This window comes from Danio aesculapii, chromosome 7 (assembly GCF_903798145.1).
Source record: "Danio aesculapii chromosome 7, fDanAes4.1, whole genome shotgun sequence".
NCBI classification, from domain to species: Eukaryota; Metazoa; Chordata; class Actinopteri; order Cypriniformes; family Danionidae; genus Danio; species Danio aesculapii.
Genome location: NC_079441.1, coordinates 3,134,778 through 3,153,602, shown reverse-complemented (window position 1 = coordinate 3,153,602; position 18,825 = coordinate 3,134,778). Strand labels below are relative to the sequence as shown.

At 34.0% G+C, this 18,825-nt stretch overlaps 1 protein-coding gene across 3 annotated transcripts in view; it reads left to right on the top strand.

Annotated features, from left to right (window-relative positions):
* Positions 1-817: 817 nt before the first annotated feature.
* The window catches only part of LOC130231541 (heterogeneous nuclear ribonucleoprotein C), a 34,785-nt gene continuing 16,777 nt past the window's right edge, over positions 818-18,825 (top strand). The window contains exons 1-4 of one of the 3 annotated variants that reach the window (XM_056460886.1): positions 818-907; positions 3,242-3,275; positions 9,351-9,395; positions 12,630-12,895. In XM_056460886.1, coding sequence (XP_056316861.1) covers positions 9,391-9,395; positions 12,630-12,895 — 271 coding nt within the window. In that variant the 5' untranslated portion in view covers positions 818-907; positions 3,242-3,275; positions 9,351-9,390. The remainder of the gene's footprint in view (positions 908-3,241; positions 3,276-9,350; positions 9,396-12,629; positions 12,896-18,825) is intronic. The other 2 variants (XM_056460887.1, XM_056460888.1) reach the window with 2 other exon arrangements.

Genomic DNA, 18,825 nt, shown 5'->3' with positions numbered 1-18,825 from the left:
GTGAGGCAATCGTGCTACCCACTGCGGCACCGCGGTGTGATTATAAAATATCTATTTTTCAAAAAGGTAATGTGTAATATACTTATCAAAACACAATTTCCTTATATTGCATTATGTTCATAAAGGACTGATTCAACCTTGTGGGACATCAAAGGCCCTTTATCAACTCTAATACTGTGGTGTATTTGTTACTACAGTGTTTTAGTATAATAGAAAACTACATTATTTGGTTTATATTGTTGTTGTTTTACATTAGCAACTCTGTAATTACCACAATAGCTCAAAAACACCACATTACAATAGTATTTTTTTTTTATATGAAGGTGCTTGTTTACAGGTGATTCTAGCAGTTTTAATCAACCTTGGATACTAATAATACTGTTCATTTTATTCACAATAATAAATAAATACAGTATTCATAACGAAATATTTATGTGACTGTAAAAATGCCATGAAAACAATGACTGAGTAATAGCAACACGTTTTGTTGTAATAAAATAAAGTTTTAAAATACCTCAGATCATTTTTGTAATAGCTGAACAGCTTTATTTCCGATTAACAGCCTGTAAATTATAATAAACAGAGTGGAAGGGGCTTTTGTAAAGCGATCACAGCTCTGTCCTAAACAAATCCTGCCTTGACCAATCAAACGAGGATGTGATTTAAAAAAACGCGATGGACGTCTGCATCCACCAATCGGTACCGCGTGTTTCGCCAGCGCGCTGAATTGTAGCCAATGAAATTGGAGGATTTGCAGAGCGAGGCGGGGCTTATTTCAGTGCGCATTTGTTCTCCGCCATTTCGTGCACTAGCCTGTCGGTCGGTGTCTACTGAACGAGCTGATACGGACTGTATCCACAAAACAGTACAGCACCGAATTTTAATCATTTTTAGTCTTAAACTCCCGGTGAGTATTTTGATTCGAGAGATTTTTTGTCACCTTTTTTATTTTTTGACTGACTTTGAACTATCTTTGGAGATTTTTTTCTGTTTTTTTTATTTTTAATGCATTTTTCTGGTCATTTTCTGCTTGGCTTTGGTGGCGTACATTTTGTGATGCTGTGTAGACGGTGAAACCCTGTTTGTTTTGAGAGGATCGCACGATTTTTATTTCATTTTTTCAAAGTAGGAGTTATTTTTCACACTATTTTTTGCAGGACGTCTGCTAGAGCAGCTTGTTTGTTTGATTTTTGAAGTTAATGTGGAGGATTTGTTTCATATGGACCGGTGGTTGTGTTTTCAAGATGGGGTTGTTTTTCCCCTCCCTGTCCGGGATTCAGAATATAAACGCGTTTTAAATCCATTTTTAAGATGACAGACTGCTTTCCCCAACACGAGTAGACTTTTTATTCAGCTGTAGACGTTTTGGACTGAGCTTGTCCTTTTTAATACGGTTATTTGGGCGTTATTTTTGCTCCTGTTTTTGAGGGTCGTTGCGTTCCAGCGGGAACATTTTTGAATGTGAATTTTCAGGCGACGTTTTTGCAGGTTTTGACCCGCTTTGGCACTTTTAATGGACTGAGACACGTTTTCTGTCACGTGCAGTAGTCTTTAACAATGCATGGACCATTTAATTCTGTTCATTTGCTTCCCAGGTCTATGCGACATGTGTAAACGGTCAATCTTTCCATTAAAAGTACATCAATGTTGAATCAAGCTGGTTGCATTAATATTGAGTTAATGTGTCAAGAAGGACAGAGTTACTGCCTTCGCCTCAGTGCTCCTCTACTGCCCCATGCTGAATCTATTATATCATTTGTGTGTACAGTCCAATGCCTACGAAGAAGCTCCCATAGGTGTTCTGTAAAATGGTTTGATATGAATATTATAATTTTCCTCTTCCCACCAATACCAACAGGCTTAATTTTGAATGGAGTTTAATATTAGTATGTCGTCTTATTTTTGCTTTTCTTTCTGTGTTTAAAATAAGCATTTCTTCTATTTTTTTAATGGGTCTTATATGAATATGTGGAATGCATCACACATCACCAGCTAAAACTTGGTAACAGCAGTTTATGGTGTATATATGTTTAGATCAGGTGTTCCCAAACATGAGAATCATAATCATCGAAGATATTTGGTACAAAGATCAACCATAAAACTAAAATCTTTTCCATTTTAATGTACACCCACAAATTTTATATATATATATATATATATATATATATATATATATATATATATGAAGAGTTCAGGTGCAAAAACCTCTAAGTGCCGTTTGAAATTTATATAGAGTGTGTATATGTATGTGTGTGTGTGTGTGTGTGTGTGTGTGTGTGTATATATATATATATATATATATATATATATATTTATAACCATTTTCAATATTTAGCTTTTGTGTTTTGAATGGCATCACAGAACTTTGATTTCTCCACCAGCAACTTTTGATGTTGAAAAGGTGATTTTATTTTTTTTTTGTTTTTATTATTTTTATTTTTTTATTAATTCACATTAATAGTTTGAAGTAAAATATTTTTGGGATGTGTCTTTTAAAATTTGATACAAAAACCAGGGGTTTCATCCCACATAAAGGTTGTGATTTTATAAAATAAAAAAACTAGATGGCAGAATATCCGCGTCTAAGTAAACATTTAATTTATTGAACCACTTTAAGTCAACAAATGACAACAAACAAGACTCCTGGTTATAAGATATATATATATATATATATATATATATATATATATATATATATATATATATATATATATATATATATATATATATATATATATATATATATATATATATAGATAGATAGATAGATAGATAGATAGATAGATAGATAGATAGATATAAATCACAATTGAACTGCTGAGTTAAGTGTTAAATGCCAAAAGCAGAGTTCAAGGCCCTTGTAATTCATTACTATAAAAAAGGAAAACACTTGTTAATCACAAAATATGGAAACATTAACGTTTCAACATATCCTTCACAAATACTGTAGTGTAAATGGGATTGATCCAGTGTTTCCACACATCAATGTTCGGCTTTTTCCACTTAATTTAGTGCGCACACTTTGATTAACATTGGTCTAGAATAGATTAAACACTATTTGCCTTTGTAAACAACACACGTTTTCCATTTTCATGTCATAGGGTCACAGCTTACACCAAATTTGTGCATTCAAGTGGTTTAAATAATTGTGTATATGAACATAAAAGTCTCTGCTAGTCAGTTGAAAGGGATTATAGATCTTAAGAACTGATTTTTTTGTTTTTATTTTGCTTTTTTGTAGTTTTTGAGGAAGCTTTTTTGACCCACATCAATCCGTAAGTTATTTTTTATTTTAATTTTTTTATTCTCCACTTCTTCAGCAACCTTCTTGACAGGTGTTTGATGTAGACTAGACTCCCATTTGTGGTTTTGTCTACATCCATCACTTTGTTTTAAGCTGTTGTAGAGTAGCAAACACTTCAAAAACAATCAGAAAACTTTTGTATTGTATTTATATTTGTACAATCAGAGAAATCAGCCAGTAGAGCAGGGTTACTGGGTGTTTTAAAGTTACAAACAACATTTCTCTGAATCCCATCTTCTGATAGTGAGAAATCGCTTTATTACATAATTGTTTTAGTACACTATATAGGGCAAATACAAGATTACATTATTTAACGAATAGAGTTTTCTTGTCATTTAAATCTGTATATGGGTTATTCTGCAGAAATGTTTGCATTTTTATGTCACTAGATTTATCCGCATTATTTCATATGAACAAAAATCTTTGTTTACAATTTCTTTGTTTTAAAATGAAACTGTTGAGCAATTAACACTCTTGAGTTATCAATGAGTTATCAATAATTGTGTTTTAATTACATCTACAGAAGTAAAGAGCTTTAGTTTGAACTTTAAAACTGATTTTTCTACCATTCAAAATAGAAAAATAGGTGATGTAAATTTACAATAAAAAAAGAAAATGCTAAAGAAATATAAAATATTAAGTAATTTATATTCACTGGTATTAGTTTAACAAAAATCTATTATTTTGGAATAAAAATCACTATACTGACGTAACTTGACTTTTCTCTTCCTATTATAGCAAATGCACTTGGCTGAACACTTTTAACAAACCTGATTAAAACAATCTTCGTTTGTATTATCATTGTTTCTCTATAACTGGCAACATAAACAAATCATTAAATAATATTTCATAACCTTAAATATTGACAAAAAATTGCCAAGACCAGTGACAAAAAATGGTAGATGGGAGTCTTAAATAAATGTACTATATATATATATATATATATATATATATATATATATATATATATATATATATATATATATATATATAATCTAATCTTTAAGCTGTCATTTGTGTTTTCATAAAGTCAAAAGTAATTGATTAATGTGGTTTGTTTATATATATTTTTTAGACATTTTGCCAAACAAAAAGTGCCCTTTTTCTGTAGAATGATACATAAATATTAATTTCCCCTCTTTGTCTTCTAGATGAGTGCAAAGACGAGTCCTCAGCACATGAAAAATGCAAAGAATGTCAAAAGTTCTTAATTAAAATGAACTGATTTCCTATATACTGTGGTACTGTGGGAGCCATATATACAACACTGAATCCTTAAATTGTGTATATTTTTGAAGATACAAGATTTTACACAATTTGCACCAAGGGCTGAGCAATAAGACTAAAATCTCAAGTTACGCTACATGTAATCTAATAACCTGATAACAATATATATCTCATGATACAGTACCATTTCTCTAAATTCAAGTAAATAACAGTTTTAGTCAAATGCTATCCATGTGTGATCATGTTTATCACTTTATTTAGAACTGTTATGTTTGATTAAAGTTGTAGAAACGTTAAATAAATGTTTTTAGAATATGAAATGAATTTCAAAAACGAATGATTACTGGTCCTTAAAAATAACAATAAATTATAGCTTAATAAAACAGTGTATTTTCAATAGGGCAACTTTCTGTCTGCATCCCGGGAATGGTGTAATATTGCGCTCCTATAAATTATGAAAACAGTATTAGCCTACAGTAAACAATTTTTCACTTTTTTTGACACCACCTAAAATTTTAGAGCATAATATGAAATGGTAAACGTTTTAATTCGTTCATATGGTATACGTCTCATCATATTGCACAGCCTTACAGCATGCATTAATTTCAACTAAAGTTAGTGACGTTACAGATTAGTCCAGTTCTCGTATTTCACTGTAAAAAAAGAAAGTTATTAAATTGACTTGACTTAAAATAGTGAGGCAACTTGCTGCACAGATTTTTGAAGTTGACTCAACTTTAATCGAGTCAATTACAGTACTTGGGTTAAAAGTTGAGTCGGCTCAAAGCTGTGCAGCAATTTTCGTTACGATTTTAAGTTGAGTGAACTTTTTAATATTTTTCACAGTTGATTCGTTTAAGTATTCATCATCATCAGCTCTCAAAAGTGAGGCTTAATACAGTAAGAAAAGCGCTGTTACCTTACAGCTTGATATAATTAAAACTTTAAAGACCTGATTATGTCTAGATCATTTTTATCCTTTAGTCTATATCCATGCATGAAGCGATTGGAGATTTAATTAATTAGCGCAGACCTCAAACCTGCTCTAAAATCAGACAGAAACTGTGATACACCTCCAGATTTCCAGCAGGCCCACTGATATTCATCTCCTTTTGTTCAGTAGTTTATAATACTGATTTAATAGCATGTGTCTTAAGCTCTGCCGAGGGCATCACTTTTCATTTCTGAAAGATTTTTTCTTTTCTTCCATTAGCAAAGGATTTGATGCATTGGGAATATTAGTGAATTTTCAAAAGTCTATTCAAGACATTGAAAGTCAGGGAATTTAATATTTTTGATGTTCAAGTCGGGGAATATCAGAGATTTTTGTTTGTCATTTAAAGTTTTACTTTCCATTTTTTATTATTATTATTATTATTATTATTTTGTTCTGTTTATTTTTATATCATGATGTTTAATGTGGTATTCCATTATAGATAAACACTTATATTAATGTTTCTAAATCTAAAACAGTGCAGATGGTGTGGCACGAATTTAAACAGTGTCTTGGCTGGCTAAAATCTGTGGGAAATATGCAGCATTTCAAATTTTTTTGAATCATTTAGTTTTTGCTATTTATATATATATATATATTTTAATTTGCATTAAATTTAGTGATTTGCAAAATCACAAAATTCTGGAGGAGCTGTTCATTATAGATGATGGAAATTCAGCTTTTAAAAGGAAAGTTCACCCAAAAATAGCCATCATTTACTCACTGTTTACTTGTTTGAAATATTAAGGAGTTTTTCTTCCACTGAACGGAAAGGAAGATGTTTTGAAGAATGTTGGAAACCTGTAACCATTTGCTTCTATAGTAGAAAAACAAACATTATGGAAGTCCAGACAGGTTTCCAGCATTTAAGAAAAAAATCTTTTATGTTTAACAAAGAATTTAAAGGTTTGAAACAAGTAAACGGTGAAAAAAATAAGTTTTATTGAGAGTTAATAAGTAGGGCAGAAGAATTAATCAATTCTAATCATGATCACAGATACCATGATTATGTAATCATTCAAAGCCGCGATTACAAAAAATATTAACAATGATAAACTCTGCATGCATAAGATGGATTTTTAAAGCAAGTCTCATTACGCTACTATTATATTAGCCTTTATGTTATTTACATGATGGCATGTGATTTCTGTTTCTGCACAACTGTGTGTTTACTGCTTTCTGTAGCCTAAATATGTGCATGTGTGTGTATGAATGTAGCATTTGGCCACAATTTAGCAAAATGTCGCGTCAGTAGCTGCTAAAATTAAGGATATTTTCACATGAAAACGGAAGATGTAAATAGGTCTTGACTGATTAGCTGTTAACTTTAATGATGTTTAATCTTTTTATTTCAATTCATACAATGAAGTTTATATACAGTATTCAGTTTGTATTTGATTATACATTGTACAAATTTAAATGAGAACATCATAGCAAATGTTTGTGTTTAGCTTAGGTTTAAAAATTGTATTTTAACTAAATGGTTTTCATAGATATACGAAGTTTAACTAAATATTTTTAGGTAAACAGTTTGACTGACTTAAGTGGAGACGTCGTTTGATTCAACTAAACAATTTAAGGCAGAAAGGCAGTGTATGGTTTAGTTTCTTGCCTATTTTTCCTCTTGTCAAGAAACTAAACCAATGTAATGTTGACTGAGATAAGCAGTAATAGTTGTTGCCGTGCAGTTGCTTAGTTGAATAAAGCTGTTTAAAACATCAATAAATATACATTGTGATCTTCATAATTAATAATCACAATTTCAATTATAATTTTGGTCGTAATCATGCAGTCCTAGTAAATAGTGAGTACTTTTATTTTTTGGGTAAGTTATCCTCGTTTTAGTTGGGGATAGTTCAAACAAATATGAAAATTTACATAATTTACTCGCCCTTTATTCATTTTAAAAGTTTCTTCTGATAAAAGAAGATATTTTGAGAAATGCTGGAAACCTGTAACCATTGACTTTCATATATAATTTCTTTTCCTACTATGAAAGTCAATGTTTGCAGGGTTTCAGCATTCTTCAAAATATCATTAGTGTTCAACAAACTCATAAAGGTTTGCAACAACTTCACTGAAAAAAATTATTCAAAGATGATTCCTTGGATTTACTAAGTTTTTTTACGTTAAGTGGTTGTAAACAATTTATTTGGGCTAAATTTAAACAAACAAATTAAGTTGAACATTGCTCAATTTAATTTGTTTGTTCAACACAAAATGTTTGCAACAGTTTTGCATGCAACACTTTTTTCAGTGTTGAGGGAGAGTAAATATTGAGTAAATTTTCATTTTTGGGTGAGCTTTCCTCAAAGTAAGTTGATAATTTGGCTTAGAATGGGAACCCTGATCATTTCACCATAACTAGCAAACACCACTCAATTTTGGACATTTGTTAATTAATAATTAATTACTAAAAGAGGTCAAAAGTTTAGTTAGTCCATTTAAAATTTTGGTTGTACTGTCCTTTAGTCATTTAAAGAAATGCTTCACCCAAACGGAAAATTCTGTCATCATGCTCATCTTTATTTATTACAAACCTGTATACGTTGATTTCAGTTGCTAAACACAGAAGAAGAAACTATGGAAATACTTTGAAAACCTGTAACCATTGACTTTCATATATCATTTATTTTCCTACTATGAAACTCAATAATTGCAGGTTTTTAGGATTCTTCAAAATATCATTAGTGTTCAACAAACTCGTAAAGGTTTGCAGCAACTTGAGGGAGAGTAAATATTGAGTAAATTTTCATTTTTGGGTGAGGTCAAAAGTTTAGTTAGTCCATTTTAAATTTTGGGTGTACTGTCCTTTAGTCATTTAAAGAAATGCTTCACCTAAATGGAAAATTCTGTCATCATGCTCATCTTTATTTATTACAAACCTGTATACGTTCCTTTCATTTGCTAAACACAGAAGAAGAAACTATGGAAATACTTTGAAAACCTGTAACCTGTAAAATTGGCAGTCAATGATTTCAGGTTTCTTCAAAATATCTTCTCTAGTGTTCAGCAGATGAGGTTTGGTACCACTTGGTGGTAAATAAATGTTCATTTTTGGGTGATACTCCCTTTTACGTCAGGGGATTTGGTATTTTAGCTTAGAATGGGAACCCTGATCGCTTCACCACGTCTAGCGACAGAAATTTCAGCAATTAATAAGGTTAAACGTTTAGGTAGTCCATTTTAATTTTGGGTGAACTGTCCGTCAGTCATTTAAAGGGATGCTTTACCCAAAATGAAAACTGTTCAACAATAAAAGAAGCTCATAAAGGCTTGAAACCACCTGAGAGTGCATAAATAGTGAGTACATTTTCGTTTTTGAATGACTTCTCCTCTTAAGTCAGGGAATTTGATCATTTGGCTTAGAATGGGAACCCTGATCATTTCACCAAACAACACTCAATTTTGGACATTTCTGCAGTTAATTAAAAGGGTTAGTTTTAAATAAGGGGTGAACTCCATTAGTCATTTAAAGTCAGGGAATTTGACACTTTGGCTTTAAAATGGGGCACCCTGATCATTTCACCACGACTAGCAAACATCACTCTGTTTGACATTTCTGCAATTAATTCAAATGGTTTTAGCTCTGCTTGACTTGGGATTTAATTTAATGTCTTTAAACTAGCTTGTGTGAAGCAACCACCGGGTGGCAGCATCCGAACACTAGCCTGCTTGTTTGACCTTGGGGAATACTGTAAAATTGGTCCGTAAAAAGTGCGGTGGGTTTGCATCACCCACCCATTCAGTACGACCTTCACCCACAATGCACTGAGCTCACAGCGGCTCAACGGTGTCCAATAACAACCCTCTTTTCTCCAACAGAATCAGGCAGACAGACGACTCGACCTGAATTACAGACAGAATGGAGTGAGTTCTGACTATTCAACCCCCAACATCCCCCCCCCCCCCCCCCCCCCCCCCCCCCTTCAGCACACTTCAGTAGCTCAATCTGCACATTACGTGGTGGCCTTTTCCTAAAAAAACACGGCCAAATATAGTCCAAAACACTGCCCAGTCCATCTAAAACACACCAGATTAACCCCCTCAAATGTGTAGCAAGCACAGACAATGAGAAACACATAGATGTTCACAAAACCAGACACATTCCCTCCTGTGGAAATGAGTTTCAGTGCATATTAATAGGCTTGAAGAATAAACGCAGAGTTAAAACACCACACATGCTGCTAATGATGCTTTAATGCTTGCATATTTAGATTAAATGTATATCTCATTAGCATAAACATCCACCCAGGCCTGCTCTCTCTCTGTGTATGTATGTGTGTGTGTGCGGATAGAAACACAGTCACCAAACAAACTGCATAAACACGAACATGCAGACCACTATAAATGTAAATCAAAGCACACTATAATGCTGGAAAGCTTCACGTGTGACTGATGTGGCTCTGAATTTAATCTTAATACCTATAATAACTCTTGTAAAGGTTAAACACTTTATTTAGCCTATTCAAAGCTAAACATCTTCACAGTATTTGTCATTGCAATGTCTTGTTTTCTGGTAAATGTTCGCACTAATTGAAAGCGTGTATGCTTTGATATGAGCTGTAGTCTTTGTGGGCCTGTTTTAATTTGCGACAGTCAAAATGGACCCTATTGTAAGCAATTCATCAGTGCATGTTACTATGAGAATGAAATTGACTGTGAATGTTGTTTTAGAGCTGATCCGCTCTCACTTGCTGTGTTTTCAACCATCTGTATTGGGATATCGTGTAAAATGCTTGATTTGCATACAATTTTAAATGTGCATGAACTCGGGTTATTTGTTTATCTGATAAGACGACATGCACGAGGAAACTACTGAATAAGTTCCTCAATTTGCAACAACAAACAGATATGCATAACGCTTTGCATAATTAGATTATCAGTGCAGTTATTATTAGTGTAGACTTTAATACATATGTTTGCTGTTTGTTTAAACTACTTATTTAAAATAAGGGTATCACTATTTTGATTGTCTGTTGAATTTAAGCTACATTGCATCTACATGCCGACTAATTCTCATTATTATAAGTAGACCATTAGATTAGGATTGGGTTAAGGATTAGAGTAAGTTGAAATATACTTGCAAAGTTTCTTACAGTCAGTTTAATGTCTGTATCAACATATATTAAGCAGACCGTCTACTAATACTCAAATAGACCATCAAAATAAAGTGTTACCCAAAATAAGGGAGGTTTTGTTCAATTCACTTAAACTTGTACAATAACTAATAAGATAACTTAATTCCTTCTAATTCTCCCAACTTAAATCGGTTGAGTGGAGCCCAACATTTCTCAGTGTAAACAATCACAAATAATGTTTTAGTCACTTTGAAATGCCTGAACCAAAGTCTGTAGTCAAAATGAAAATAGCTTCTGTTGTTTCAATAAAAGTATCACACACTCAAAGTTTTTTTTTTTTTTGTCCTTTGGCTTGTTCAAACTCATTTAAAATAAGCCAAAACAACACAATTCTTGATTTCATTGGGACAACTTAATTTTTTATGCTCAATTTACATAAATTTGATTAGTGTCAATTTGTGTTGGGACAATATGAATGAATTGTGTGGAACCATGCATTTTTTTGATAGTGCATGATTAGGGCAGTTCTCCCAAATATCAGGCGTTCAACTGCAATACTGCAATATGTTATTAAAAAAATAAATAAATAAATAAATTGCAGCTTGTTCAGGCTACTTATTTCAAATGAGGTGAAACAACACAATTCTTGAGTTTTTTTTGGGACAGTTTAAATTGTTCAATGAACTTAAACTTGTAGAAACTGTTACCTTAAGTTAACTATTAAGTTAACCTATTTGTGTTGAGATGACGTAAAGGATTTGTGAGGAGCCCAGCTTTAAAAAAATAAATAAAATAAATAAATAAAAAATATATACAGTGTATAATCCAGCAGGGTATGCACGGGGTCTTAAGAAGTCCTAAAATGTCTTTAATCTCAAAAGCTAAATTTTAGGCTTTAAAGTCTTAAAGTCTTAAATTTGTCTTTGGTCATGTAAAGCTACCCAATCTCGCCATTAACACCCATACAATCACCAACAATCCACCTCAATTAAACTTTATTTCCAAAAGCGTTTAATTACTTTTCTTTACAGTAACATTTGCTTAAGTTCTCCATTTATTTACTACTGAGCATACTGACCTGACCTATATTTTTTATTATTAAATTATTATTATTGTTGTAGACTGAAGTAATTGACAGCTATGTTTTGTTCTGTTCTTGGTAAGGGTTTTAGGGTTTGTGAATGGATCTATTTGAAAAATTAATACACAAATATTCAAACAATATTATTATTATTATTATTATTGTTATTGTATTGTTAAATGTATTACATCATTTTTTGATCGGTCAAGTGAAAATCCTAACCCTGTGTAAGTCTAAAATTTCATTCATAATAGTATTAAAATTGTCTTAAATTTAACTTGATAAAATCTGCAGAATCCCTGGCCAAGTTATTACATTGAAATGAAGAGCTACCAACTTCCCCAACAGTACAAACTTCAATTTTTTTATTTATTAAATTTTTTGTGACATGACAAATTCAGTTCTGGTAGCACGATAGCTAAGTGGTTAGCACTGTGGCCTCACAGCAAGAAGGTCACTGGTTCGTGTCCCGGCTGGGCCAGTTGCATTTAGTTTGTATGTTCTCCCTGTGTTGGCGTGGGTTTCTTCCAAGCGCTCCGGATTCCCCCACAGTCCAAACACATGTGCTATAGGTGAATTGGATAACCTAAATTAGCCGTAGTGTATGGGTGTTTCCCAGTACTGGGTTGCAGTTGGAAGGCATCTACTGTGTAAAACAAATGCCAGAATGGTTGGCTCTTCATTTCGATGTGATGACCTGAAATAGAGACTAATCCGAAGACGAACGAATGAGGGAAATTCAATTCTCTAGGAAAACTTGATCTTGGGATTGAAATTCAGTAAGCGTTTTATGCGATATTCCAATTTTCCTCAATTTATGTTTGGTGGAAACACAGTTATTGAGTCCGGTTGGTGTTTAATTAATGCACCCATTTCTCAATTGTCCTTCCTGTTTTTTTTGTTTTTTTTCTGTCGATCCTCTGTTCCTCTCTTGTCCCCCAGTCATTCCCCCACAACCAGCAGCCTGATGGCCAGTAACGTCACCAACAAGACGGACCCGCGTTCGCTGAACTCTCGCGTCTTCATCGGGAACCTCAACACCATGTTGGTGACCAAGGCCGATGTGGAGGCCATCTTCAGTAAGTACGGGAAGATCGTGGGCTGCTCCGTGCACAAAGGCTTCGCGTTTGTCCAGTACGCCAACGAGAGGAATGCCAGAGCCGCGGTCGGAGGGGAAGACGGGAGGATGATCGTTGGACAGGTACTCGGTAAGTTGAGTAACATATAAGCCCAATTCTATTTTTGTAACCCTACCCCTTTCCATTGGCCCTTCAAACAGAGGTGGAAGGGCTTCAAAATTTACCCTTAAGAAATGGGACGGCACTACAACTCCTGCACACGTCATCCTGAGCTCCTGCTTCAAATGAGATTGATGATGGTGACTGCTGTAGTTATTCCTGTTGCGTTATTTTTTGGCTTTATCTTCACTAAAGGCAACGATATCATGTTATCATAATATAATGTGGCAATAAGCTCATAACTATACTGTGCATTAACACAGGGGCCATATTCATCTATGTAAACACAAGATAACAACATTAACATTATAGCAGACGCTGTAAAAAGCTCATTCCCAGCCACTAGACTTTCTGACAGGGTATTGGAGTATCATCGAGTGACAGAATTTTGTGGGACTTCTATACAGGAGTTATTATTGGGGATTATAGATAGTGAAATTTAGCGCTTTTATTTTTTCTTGACGGTAAAACACGAATGCGGTTATGAATGTATTAAAACGTGCTTGTTTGTCATAAAAATTCGTAATAATGACAAAAAAAAAATACTTATTTGTCCATCTCCTGACTTCCCGGTGCAGCTATACTGCCGTTGTGGCTGGTGTATTCTGGGAAATTTTCTTACCCATTAGTTTCCAGTGTGGTCCTGGAAAATCTCTCTTTTGAGGACCATTTCCCCTTAGTCCTACGCCTTCAAGCTAAAGAGAATTGGGACACCCCTACCCCATCACATGAACGCGCAAAATGAGGGGTAAGGGCTAAGGGATAGAATTGGGATTGGGCCCTAATGATGAAGACAAACTGCACTTTTCACCCAATAGACTCAATCTCACCAGAAGTAGTAGGTCATCTGGCTACTTGCATACTGTTTGTGAATATTATGAATTCATACATGCTACTCTGCTCACACAATATATATAATATGGAAATATGCGATTTCAGACGCGGCACTAGCGTTTTGAGTTTGCACAGAAACGTAAATATTTGAAATAGTTCAAATGGAGTCTTTAACCTCTGTGCTTGTGGTAGGCATAGGACGATAATCATTTTCAAGGTATACTGTGGTTTGGAAAAGTCAAGGTACAGCAGTATCTCCAACAGAAAGGATATCCAAAGATGCCTTTTTAAATTATAAAAAATTAGACACACAACATCATAAGATGTTAATATTAGGTTAGGTTAAAACCAAAATGCAATGTCTAGCCAGCATCTAAGGACCGTGTTAATTTGACGTCCAATAATGACATCAAATGATGTTGATATTTGGTTGATTTTTAGGTTGTGTTGGAAAGTGAATAAAATCCAACATCTTAAACCAATGTCATATTGACGTCAAATACTGACATTTATTCAACAGGTATGGCAACCAAAATCCAAGGTCTGACATAGTGGTAACATCCACACAACATCATTAGATGTTGATTTTTAGGTTAGATGTTGGACATTGACGTCGGCCTGACTTTGGGTTCTGATGTCAACCTTATTTTCATTCCAAACCAAATGCAACGTCCCCACGACCTTGGGGTACAACGTCAAGCTGACATGTTGGCATTCTGTTCCTGCAGGGATGTTTACTGTTCCAAAATATTTAAAATGTTTCTCAAAATAAAATGTATAATGTTCAAAGGGGGAAAAAGTTTTAGCTTTTTACCCAGAGATTTAAAAAGAATATGTTTTAGAGCTGTAATCACAATACCGTGACACTATTTTTATCCAGGGTTATCATACCGTCAGAATCTTTTACCGTCCCATGCCTAATTGGTGGCATGTCAGTGTTACAAGCAAGGTGGAATTACTGATCTATTATAGAGAAATATATGGATGTCTATATAAATTATTAGGAACTGGTAAACAACTTTAATCGTAAAATAAACACACAAATCCATCCTGAGCTTCTCTGTGGGATCAAAGACTTGTTACATACAGCTATACCAATCTTGCACTCTGCAATGTCGCAACCTGTAGTTACATTTTTTTGAGAGGTGTGCGTCAGGATTGAGCAAGGGCTATGTCAAACCTACAGCGAGCACATTGCAGAAGTATAAATTAGCCTAAGGGCTTTGTTACACTCCAAATTTGGATAGTCATGAACTTTAAGCATGTCCCCTTAGGGAAATACCTGCTGCCATTTTGGATGATGGAAGTATATGTGGTCAGACACTTGCATTTTGATGGATTGACTGTTTAACCTAATCAGTGACATACTGCTGAGTCAGTGAGATGGAGGAAAGTTATTGAAAAAAAGGATTAAAAAGTACCTCTCTAGGAAGTTTTGTTCACTTGGTGGCCGTGTTTGCAACAATATTTTCAGGCTTTTGAAGTTGTATACTGTCTCGAGTAGGTTCTGTGTTTTATTTGAGCTTCTTCACGAGTAATTCTCTTTAGGACTCTTCCAATGGTAATTGTTTCTCATGGGCAACTCTGTAATAGTTACACATGTTTTTGGATGAAGTTAAAATTTGCACATCCAGAACTACGTCTCGTCCATGATCGTTACTGTTAGGTGACATTAATTGGTCAGAAGATGATATTTATATGTGAGATCCCAAAATCTGTCTGACAAGATCAACTTTGCTGCAGAGTTTAGTTTTAACCCTGATCAAACTCTTCTCATTAGATTCACAGATCATCATAGAGACAACAGCCAATTATATTAGACCGCTGGTCAATGGTGAACCAGTTTTACACGAACACAAACTTTGGTAATGCCTAGTGTCCATTTTTAATACACGAAATGCCACTTTTATGATGCAAATTATCATGACGTGCAATCGTACGGTGCGTTTCAGTGGCCAAAAAGGATTTACAAAATGGCTTCTAGTTGGATTTTTCATTAGATACTTAAATATATGGATTTCTACGTCAATTAAATCATCACTTAATATTGGTGTTTGTCAAAAAAACAAAACACAGCAGGTAATTACTGAATTGTTGGAGGAAAAAACTGAGAAAACACAGACAATTTGCATTCAGATTGCTGTAAAATCATCACCCCTGCCCTGTAAATGTTGAAAATCTCTTACATCCCCCTGAGAAACAATTACTGTCTGAATGGAGCCTTTGAGTGTGAATACGAGTACAGTGAGTCAAATTCAGACGTTATATCGCATTACACGTCAGCTTCAGTTGCATTGATTCGCTTCCATTCATGAATGCCTTTCCAAGGCCTCATGGGATGGTAAAGTGCACAGAATGCACAGTTCAGAATCTCTGTTGAAGCAGTAGGTCATATTGGTCTACTGTTGTTAAATACTCTGATGTCAAAAACCAGAAGAGTATGAGGTTTTAACATGGAGATTTCAATTGAGTAAAATCTGTGGGAAACGACTCAACTTGAATGTTTTGCTTTTACAATAAATGGAAATACCAAATATTCATATGTATAGACTGTAAGAAATGGTGTTCTCACTTGATTTTTCTTTCTAGTCCAAATACCTAAAAACATCTTGCCCTTTAGACTTCCAAAAATGGTCTTGTTTTCATAAATGTCAAAATTAAGTGATTATCTGCATATGTAAATAAAATGGGTTAACCGAAATTAATATAAAGCAAGAAAAATCCCTTTATTATGCAAAATAAACTCATTTAATTTTGATTTATTATTTCTGAAAATAAAATCTTTTTTGCTTGTCTAGAAAATGCTTCTTGATTTTAGGGATTTCTAGATATTTGGACTAGAAGCAAGACAAACACTCAGAAAAAGCATTGTTTTGCAGTAGTTTTATTAGAAACATGTTTCTTAAAATACACAGAACTGCTTCAACTCATTTATTTCAGCCTGATCTCACGAGAAAACGTAAGTATTTTACATTTTGTCAGTTTAGTGGCTAATTCGTACGAATTCGTACGAGTTCAGTCGTACGAAATTGTACGATTTTAAAAAGGAGGCGTGGCACCTAACCCCACCCCTAAACCCAATCGTCATTGGGGGATGAGCAAATCGTAATAAATTGTACGAATTAGATCGTACAAATTCGTACGAATTAGCCACTAAATCAAAAAGTTACGAATTGCCGTGAGATGGTGTTGTTTATTTAGTGATGTGACTAATTAACTAATGTACTAATTTACATTGTAGTGTAAAACATCTAAACACAGTAAGTTATGTTCACCACAGATCTTATTTTACTTAAAAATATAACAATGGGGGAAATCAGGACTATTGCATGTTGCACTTTCTCCCATTGAAATGAATGAGGGCACAGTCTTTATATTTCTGTAGTCTCTGATAATGTGCCAGTTTGAAGAGCTCTTTGATGCTGGTTAATTTTGCACCTTCGTTATCAGTATTTTTAGTTAATCCAAAGCCTCTTTAAGATAAGCCAATCCACTCGCCGGCCATATTTGCAGTAACTCCAGATATGCAAGACCAATTCGTCTGTATGTGTATGGAGGGAAAAAAAAAACAGCGCTCTTAGGAAAGTTCAGTGAGCTTATCCTCCTCTTGATTAAATTTGTGATCGTCTTCTGCGGTTTTCCTCACCTCCTGATTGGTCAATTTCTTTTCTACAGAACTAGACAGGAGACATGTATGGATTTGTGTCGAATGTTAGCATTGTTGACCCATAACAATTTACAGTAGCTATAAACGTGAGTGTGTTGGTGTGCTTTTTCCACAGTTTCTATTCTAATCTGCAGGTTAAATGAAGTATTGATATACAAAGTCAAAGTATAAATAGCAGAAGTGAACAAATAGATTAAGCCTGCAATCTAATATTAATCTAAGCAAAGAAACAACACCAAATTTGAAAGCAGGCACTTTTGTGCTATAACACCGTCACTAATGACTAAATCTCTGAGGAATATCCTCAAGATAAATGTAAACATCACCGAATTATAGCTCTGACTGGAACATTAGGGTTTTAAATGACTGAAAAACAGCGGTATATGGATCACAAGTGCCCACAATTCACAGTTAATGATCGTATGTCTGTTTTATTCTGTTGATATGTGATCCAAATATTGGTAGCTTGGAACAAATGGAAATATTGTGCTGCATTTCTATGGAGATCTCTGTGTAGCTGCCATTACGGCTCATTGTCTTGTCCGTCAGGTCTCCACACAGGTCACATGATTGCTGAGTTAACCATCAATTTGGCGCCGATTTCCTCTGCTCGTGCACAACTTCTTGCGCTCCCTCAAATGCACGCTGCTCAAGTGCAGATTTCCTTGTGCGCTCTCAAATAATCACTGCTGAAGTGTGATTTAGGGCATTTATGTAACGAGTATGCCTCCAACATTTATTAGATTTGCTAGGAATACTTCTGAATGTCTCTAACAGACCTACAGAGCGGCATAAATGCGTCCTGAAGTAAAGTGAAACGGCAATAAACTCCCGCAAGATAAAGCCATTGTATGCAGAACCACAGACCTTTATCTATAAATAAAATATAATTATAGAAACTGTGTTGATCTTCACTGAAAGCTACGCCATGTTTGCTGGCCTCAGGCATCACGCACCTGTCTGTCAGTCTGTTAGCACGTTACCTTAAAGGGTTAAACAAACATTCACTTGCTTTTTAATACATTTTGGTGTGATTTATCACCCCTATTAAAAAACACGACTGAATGTTTTGAATAAGAAGCTGTAATGTAGCCGTGGTGGGATGAATTTTGGTGTGGCGCCCCGCCATGGACGAATGAATGTAGCGGAAACCATGTATGAAGTTACAGAACCCAATGTCAGGGTCTAGGAGTAATAAAAATATATATAATAAAAACTTTTGTCTGTGGTGTATGTGTGTATATGTGTATTATGTATATGTATATATGTGTGTATATTTATTTTATTTATTTTTATTTATTTATTATTATTTTCTAATTTATTATTTATTTATTTATTATTATTTTCTATTTATTTATTATATTTTATTTATTTATTATTATTTTCTATTTATTTATTA